The 8,628-nt window shown below is 39.8% G+C and overlaps 1 protein-coding gene and 1 pseudogene across 1 annotated transcript; one reads left to right on the top strand and one right to left on the bottom strand.

The window, feature by feature from the left end:
- LOC120289125 lies at nucleotides 1-622 on the top strand (annotated as a pseudogene).
- Nucleotides 623-1,020: 398 nt separating this feature from the next.
- LOC104421086 (nuclear pore complex protein NUP88) lies at nucleotides 1,021-7,536 on the bottom strand. The gene is given in 12 exon segments (XM_010032925.3): nucleotides 1,021-1,605; nucleotides 1,810-2,059; nucleotides 2,863-3,308; nucleotides 3,311-3,730; nucleotides 3,733-3,781; nucleotides 4,242-4,458; nucleotides 4,841-4,902; nucleotides 5,198-5,342; nucleotides 6,030-6,152; nucleotides 6,462-6,610; nucleotides 7,048-7,287; nucleotides 7,289-7,536. Coding segments are annotated over 12 exon segments (2,409 nt in total). The 5' UTR covers nucleotides 7,355-7,536; the 3' UTR covers nucleotides 1,021-1,363.
- Nucleotides 7,537-8,628: the final 1,092 nt, after the last annotated feature.

The following is an 8,628-nucleotide window of genomic DNA, read 5'->3' as shown; positions in this document are numbered from 1 at the left end:
ATGGGTGTGATCAGCCAAGAATCGGTTTTATTCAACGAGACAAATCGGGCCAACACAGCTTATGGAAAGGATAGAGATGCAGCCGAGCAAGAAATACTCGCCGCATCAGAATTAGCACACGCCCACGTGTTCATTAGTGGATTGCAACAGGTTAGACAGTCGCTATTTATTCCGTGTGCATGACTTACATTTGCTTTCAAATGGGCTTATTTGATTTTTACAGTACGAATTTTACGTTCGGGGATATGCTACAATGGTTGGTGAAAGAGGGGCTCATCTGTCGGGCAGTCAGAAGCAATGAGTGGCTATTGCTTGCGTTTTAGTTAAAAGCCATAAAAGATTTCTGCTTAACAAGGCTACGAGTGTGCTAGATACAGAATCTGAGAAGACGGTTCAAGAGACATTGGACCGCGTCATGGTGCACCGAACCACACGCGTGGTGGCTCATAGGTTATCCACAATCAAGATTGCAGATGTGATCGTGGTAATTAAAAGCGGAGTTATTGCTGAGCAAGGAAAGCACAAGACTTTGATCTACATCAAGGATGGTCTCTATGGATCCGTGGTTGCCCTACACACTAGTGGCAGTCCCGCACAGCTCATTAGGCTTAAAGTTTGTTGAAACTCTTACACGATTAGATGTATGTAATTTGCTCAACTTGCTCGTTAAGGTTCAGGCGTTCGACAAAATGACATCGATTTCGTATTGGCTCATCTTGCTCGTTGAGGTTGAGATGGTTTCTCGGTCAATGGACGAACTATCGCAACCACCAAGAAGAAACTTGCGGGCACTTCTGAAGCAGACGGGGAGAGATGGGAAGACAGATACTGACAAGCACAATTTTAAAACTTTGCTCGTTGAGTACACGAAACAAGCAACGACTATCCAACCCATTCCATTCCACTAATTCTAAAATTATGGTCATTGCACAATTTTAAAACCTCGCACGATTTTAAAACCATGATCATGGCGCTCCATTGGTAGTATAGTCAGAATAGTACTAGAAAAAATCAAATCACTCAAAAGATAGATGGGTCATGCCAGACCTCACTAAGATATGGATTTCACATCTTATGAAAGATTTAATCAATAGTTAACAGCGCTTGTAAAGTGCTTTTGAGTCTAGCTGGCTTTGATACATTGCTTGTATTCTACAGAATAATTATATGCAGCACAAAAGAAGCCTGCCGATCATTCCACGAAATGTAGACCCAAATCGAAAGCCAGCCATCTTGCAGAGACTGGTATAGATCATGAAGACACCTCCAGAGCAAAATGACAAGGCATCCGTCCCTTTGAGATATTGAATTGTCACGTTCATCGCCAGGACGCTTCCCGAGTGATTCTAGCAGAGAAAATGCACTACTGCTTCTCCTTGTTGCTTATAGCTTTTTCAACGACTTTGACCTTTTTCAAGTTGTCGCTGTTGACAAGGGAAAGTTTCTCGAGGGAGGATTTTAGTTGAGAGATCTGGTTGTCTTGAACAAGAGACTTCTTCCTTGATGTCTGCTCTTTCTTTATTGATTGAGTGTACCTCCGTAGCCGGGTAGATATAGAATCTATAGATGAATGCAAAGCGTCCAACTCCACTCCTGCAAAATGGTCTGCATAACACAAAAAAATGCGATTCATAAAAACAAGGGGTTCGAATCAACTCGACAGGTATAACTGCAGAAAACAACGAGTAACCATGACATACTGGTATCAAATGAAACTGATAAGCGGTAATTTATCTCTTTGATCTCAGCAAATAAAACAGTTGATGACTCGGGATTAAAGATTTAAGAAGCTGTAAAGGTATTGATTACCAAGCTCGGACTTGAAGTCTCGCTCAGCCCTAGAGAGTGGTTTCTTGTGAGCTACAGGTAGCTTCCTTAAACATTTTAAACGTTCATCCAGAATCTCATGCTGCAGGAGTGCATGATCTATCCTTTCATCCAACACTGCCTGCTTTCTCTCAACTTTCAAAAGCCTCTCCTGTGCCTCAACTAAACGAGCATGCTGGTCATCAATTATTCGCTTTAGCTGAGGGGCATGATGCTTAAGCTCAAAGTGAACCTGGAAGATAAGATTTACGTAGTCATCAGTGACTCGATCTTCCTGCCAATGAGCTAGCGACTAAAAGCCTCCCATGTGCCTCAACTTTATGACAGGTCCAAAAGTATATGTATGACATTAGGCTGGTAAACTAAATGAAGCCAACCAGGGAAAAATCCTGAAAATTAAGGATATGCAAAGCGGAGCCTCAAAAAGTTCTTTTGCAAAACATTAGGCAGTCATGCACCAATATGCACACAAGCACAAAGGAAACGGTTTCCAGGAGGCTTACAAATAGGGTTTCTGCCATACAAGCTAGATGACTTTCACGGTATGACATTTAGTGGAAAAAGTGACTTCAAATGTGAATGTCTATAACTTTGCACATAGTTAAAAGAATTCAATAAGCCATCAAGTCTAGATTGACTTTCATTTTGCCTTTTGCTTAATCTAAATCTTACTATACATGGGCTTTTACTTTTTCAACTCAAAACATTTGAACCTTCAAAACATAATGCCATTGACATGTCAATTCGTGCATAGCTTCTTAAAACATTTTGATATTTGGACAATCTTTGAATTTTGGCAGGAAAATTTCTTGCTTATGTTTAGTGCTAAACTAACAAGCTCGTTATAAATAAAACCAGATCCTTAATTCCAAGACAGATAAAGTCAAAAGATAGAACTACAGTTAAAAGCCACAACCAACCCAAAATGCGCCTCAAGAAAGAGAAGAAAAGGAGCATGCCAACCTACTTAATGAAACGCCAAAGGTCCAATTAACCCACAATTCTCTTTCATAGAATTAAAGAATATGTTCTTACCTTATGTGCATATTCCACATAATTCTCATGGAAAATCTTAAAGTACTGATGAAGGATTGACCGGCCTTCAATAGAATCAGCAGCAACAGATCGCAGATTCGATGGTGTCTGGGGAACAAGAACCACTTTAGGACCATTAATAAGTTCTTTGCTGATCATAGCAGGAGTTTCCATCTCCTTTGACTTTTCCAGGCTAATATCTTTCTTCTCTGAATCAACACTAACAGGAAGCAAGACATCCCAAGTCTTCATCTCTACGACAATACATTCCCAACTGGAAGTAACTCCAACAATCCATGAATAACCAAATGAATCAGATAATGAGAGAGAACCACAAAGAGGAGCTGGCGAGGATGTTTCCTCAAGGCAGGTGCTCAAAACAGGATTTATGGAGGGTGTTCTAACAACTTCCTCCTTGCCATTTGCTTGACTCGTAAAGGGAGAAAATGCAATACTATTGAATCAATTCCTCCAGAATGAAGAGCATAGATCCTTTCTGGCACTAGGGGGTCAGCAAACATCATAATTCGCGCATCACTATTGGTCTGTTGAGGCAAAGCCAAATCCACGATTGCCAATCTTAGCAAAGGAGGAGGCTGCCCTAACCAAATCGTGTTTTCTAATGGTTTGTTAATATTCCACTTGGAAGGCTCCTCAGAGTTTGACTCGCAAATCATAGCAAGACCCAGTATCCGGTCGAAGGAGTCAACCCGCAGACGAGGTGGACTGCCTATGTTCCAAACTGGCTGAATTTCATCAGCTAGGGCATCCACTTGCATTTGACCGCCACTCCAAGTTGTCACAAGTATTGAATCTTTGCTAACTAAATTATAGAGAAAACTGACTGCACAGCCTTCACACTCTGCACCCTAACTGCTACATCATCTTCCCTTCCATGACAGGCTTTATGTAGAGGCCCCTGGAAATCAATACAACGATAAACAGAATCAGCCCTTAGCCTAAATCACTTTCAGATTGTAGAAAAACACACATGCACACACAATCTTGATGGGGAAATACATGAATCATAATATCTTATACTGAAAAAAGACCAAAACAACCCAATACTTCTCTTCAGTTCATTGCACCATCCTAAAAATAAAGCACAAGATGGAAAAATATATTCTAGGCGCAAGTAAAGTTATTTGAGGGAAATATTTGGCCAAATTAGCATTATACCAAGGCAACATCAGTGTGCCACATATGTGGGTGTGAGCACATGATGTTCACTATGCAAGCAATGTTCACTAGGTAGATGTTTGAGTAAGTATACGTCATGCATGCATCTCGCAACATTAATTGCCTGTCAGCTGTCAATATTATCGCACATCATGGATTCAGGAGGACATTCACATTGTTGATGGGCAGTAACAAAATACCTGTAAAGAAAGAGATGCATCAAACAATGCATAAGGATGTGCCTTTACAGTAGCTAGATTTGCCCCTTCTGCTTCTTGCTGAGCTAATTCAGGAAATGTAGCTTCCAACCAAGATATTGCCATGCTGGAGTTACGTGCAGCAGTTGGATTTGTTGATTTTAGACCATATGTATGAGCATCACCATATATCTCCAGTATAGATTGCCATTTGTGAGCACTGTTGATGAAAGTTGACATTACTCAATTAGTCTTACTAAGCAAAAATTTGGTAAGACAAAAAAAAAATTACCCTAAGCCCTTTAACATGTGTCAGTAATTCTAACACCAAATTATGAACTGGAAACTTTACAGCTAAAGGGAAGAGACAGCATCTGTCAACAACTGAGGCAAGGATAATTCTTGTGAATAAAAGGGCGTCCCTAGTGGACAAGGATCCCCACTTTGCAAAGTTCAGGGAGGGTTGTCTATCACATGCAACCCCACCTTGTATTTTTTATAAGAGGTGATTCAACAATGCAAACCAGTCACCTTCCGTCATAAAGGTAATATTAGGACATCAACTATGAAATTTCAAGTACAAAGTAAAGACACAAAATTACCTTTTGAATGGGACAATCGGACAAAGGATGTAAACTGAACCATCAGTAAACAAAACAAAAACCTACAAAAACAAAGATCACAGGATTATGGTCAAAGTCACAATTAAAATAAAATTCAAATGGCAAGGATAATTCTTGTGAGCGTTCCACGAAATCAACTGAAGAATTGCAGAAAGGGGCAGCAAATTGCATCTCCAAGACACTATATGACAATACTGCTGGCTGAAGAATAAATGAGACACAAACATTTTCCTCCACATTGGCTATCAATGCAATTTATCGGACAAACAAAGGTAAGCGTAGGACTGCATCTAATCCCTGTCATTGTACTAAAAAATCTTTTTCCTCATGACTTACGCTGAATCTGTCCCACAAGTGATCACCTCCAAAATAGAAATCAACAGTGCAAATTGATGCAGCTTTTCTTGATTTACCAGGGTCCACAGGCTGTAGGTAAAATTCTTGCTCTGGTTGCACGGCATTGGCAGACAAATCAAAGAGTCTTGACCCCAAAAAAAGTGGGAAACAATCAGAAGATAGTCATTGACATGCAAAAGAAAGAGAGCAAAACATGCTTAGTAACCCAGAAAGGGATAAAATTTGAGGAAGCCATTTGCAGTAGATTACCAAAATATAAACCATAAAAAGCCCCTCCAGTCTTAGGCTTGTCCTTTACACTACTGTGCCCTTTCAATAATGTCTCCTCCAAAGCTAGGAAAATACCATTGTTTGGGATATATGTCCCTATCTTGCGAGGTTTTCCTACTACTTCTGACATGCACACCCCAACAATTTACATCTTTCCAATAAAGCATCTCCAGGCATTCTTCCGCTTGCCCCGAATCTCCTAAATAATTCCTCACATCTTATACTCACTAAAACCATACCCTTTGTTCCTCAATAATCGTTTGGAATTAATATTAACAACAACAACAACAACAACAACAACAACAATAAATAATAATAAATAATAACAATAATAATAATAATTCTTTTGTTGTTGTTGTTTATATTCTTATCACCATTTGGCTGTACAAGGGAAGAGAAGACAAGTCACAACTGAATTTAAAGTATATGACCTGAGAACCTGCCATAATAGAAAAGCATAACATTTGATATATCCCAAGCTAGAAAGCGACAGTGTAAATGCAATACACAACTGCGTAATCTAAAGTACAAGGGATCTTACCTGAAAACTGAATCTGAAGAAAGGACTCCTAGATGGGTGTCACTATATGGGTGCCATGAAGCTCTGAGAACTCTCAAGGCATTGCTTCCATTTAAGTAAATTTCAGAACCAACTAACACAGTTCTGTCAACAGAAAACAGCACAGTACATATTAGAAGTCCTTCAGCAAAAAAAAAAAGCACTACATAGTTTTTTTTTCGAGGCCAATGCTCACCATGAGAATTTATCAACCTAAAATAAATAAATAAAAACTGAACCATAACAAAATATAAGGACAAAGATTGTAACAGATATAAAAAGCCATGTGGTTTAGGCTTGTCCCTGAAGAATGACAAAATCAAAATAATACAGTCCCAAAATGGAACAACATGCTCTTAATACTGCTAACATGGAATCTACTATCATAAAAACAGAACACCAAACTCTGCACACCTGCAAATAATGTCATCAGCAGCAGAACTACGCCCAAAAAGGTACATAACACATAGGGCATCTGAACCTTCAAGAAGCAATGCTGATCCATTCCTGTTGATTGAGATTTTGTCCACCACAAAGTTGATCTCCGTTTCTGCTCGCAATACCTTTTTGATGGACATTGTTGACCAATATAAGTAAGATGGACCCAAAATGTAACTATTTCACAGGATAACACAGAATTTCCACCATCCAAGCAAGTTTGCAAACTCTTAAAGGACCAAATTTCCGCTAATTTTTGCTGCTAAGCCAAGAATACTGGAACCTCGGCATCCAATGTGCTGAGAACTCGTTTCCAGTTCCACAGCTTCAGCATTAGCATAACAAAAGCCATTCAACTATCCTATAAATTGCATTTGCTTAATGTGAAATACACTATAGATGCATCAAAAGCACCAATTTACGTAGCAATACCGTCAGCCAAAACCACAGTTTCTTCACTCAACGAACAAAAAACAGCAAACCCAATACCCTACAGGACTCCAACATACAGACTCGTAGATTAACTTGAAAAACCCACGGGGAAAAACGTTAACAGAAGAACCTTCGAGGGAGAAGCGGCGAGAACAGAAGTCGGCTCGGGTTCTCCAAGCCGAACCGATATCCGATGGAGGCACCGCTGCACATTGTCCCAGAAATAGAGCCGGGAGGACCCGTCCCAGGCCAGGAGGTTCCGCGGCGCCGGAGAGTCGGTCGGGCCGGAGGGACCGCCGCCGCCGCCGCCGCCGGCGGAGGAGGAGGGAGAGAAGACCGGGTGGTTCTGGAGGGGACCCACTGGGCTTCCTCCTTGGGGTTAGGGATCGGGGTTGCGGGTCCGGAGTCGGGTCGGCGAAGTTGAAGTTGAACCTCATTGTGGCCCGCCGCCGGTCGCCGGGAGAGCCGTCGGGGGCGGCGATGGGAGAGCGGGCGTCGGCGGCTTGGCACCGCTTGCGTCGCCGGGAGTGAGGGGAGACGACGGAGACGGACGAGCTGCCGCCGCCTCAGATTTTCGGCGGCATTTCGCTTCTCCGCGGGGCGACGATTTATGGGTTTTTCTATTTCCTTTTATTCGTTCCTTTTCTTATTTGTTACCTTCCATCTTAAGTTCTTGGAGGTTCTTTTACATGAGCCAATTATTTTATTTTATTTTTGTCAAATAATGAAATCGTTAATTCTGTTGAATTTTTAATTTATTCAATCGTTATTAATGTCATTCCTTTTTCTTTTTCTTTTTTTTGAACCCTAAAATGGTCTCTGAAAATATATTTTTCTTTTAACTTAGTCATTAATTCTATTAAAAATTCAAATAAAAATATTGATATGGACTGCCATACTAGTGACATCTTATTATTAACAAAAAAAAAATTGTTCAGATGGGATAAAAATGTTAGAAAATTAATTAGATCCCTCGAAAATTTGTTCAGATGGGATAAAAATATTAGAAAATTAATTAGATCCTCGAGATCGATCATGGCACACTGCCGTTATTACCTCCAAGAGAAGCACCCCCATACACAAAAAGAAAAATATAAAGGAAGAGACGAATATGCAAACGAGATCATAAAATGGAAGTAGAAAAACCGGTTTTCTCGAAAGTCAGATCGCAGCGATGCACTCGGACTCTTGCAGCCCGGCCTGGCCCGAAAACTTTGTAGACAAAAAAAAAAAAATTAATTGTGCTTTTATTTGGGGACAAGCCACCAAAAAAAAAAAAAACTATAAATTTAGTTTATTACGACATATTTATTCTGAAATTTTTTTCGATATTAAAAATTCAAAATTAAACCTGCTACGACACATTTATATATCTAGATGTTTTCTTGTGATACAAAAATATATCTTGAACTGTTAGTTGCTCGACGCATTTATTTTCCTTTGTTGAGACTTTGTTAGATAATTTTACAACCAAAACACTGTCGTTCTTAAGGTGTTTGCTTTTAAGTGGTCTGTGTAAGTGAATTTTTAGTGGTGTTTATTGACGGAAACTTATTTACTAATCATCATCTTTCATTTGGTCATTTGATTGAAAGTGAACCATCCTTGCATTTGGATGACTTGATTGGCTCCATTTATTTCGTGAAAAATGAATTATTTAAATAATAATTCCCAAAAATTGAATGCTTGCATCGTTTGATATAGTTAGTTA

This window comes from Eucalyptus grandis, chromosome 10 (genome assembly GCF_016545825.1).
Source record: "Eucalyptus grandis isolate ANBG69807.140 chromosome 10, ASM1654582v1, whole genome shotgun sequence".
Taxonomy (NCBI): Eukaryota; Viridiplantae; Streptophyta; class Magnoliopsida; order Myrtales; family Myrtaceae; genus Eucalyptus; species Eucalyptus grandis.
This window is presented reverse-complemented; position numbering and strand designations above follow the sequence as displayed.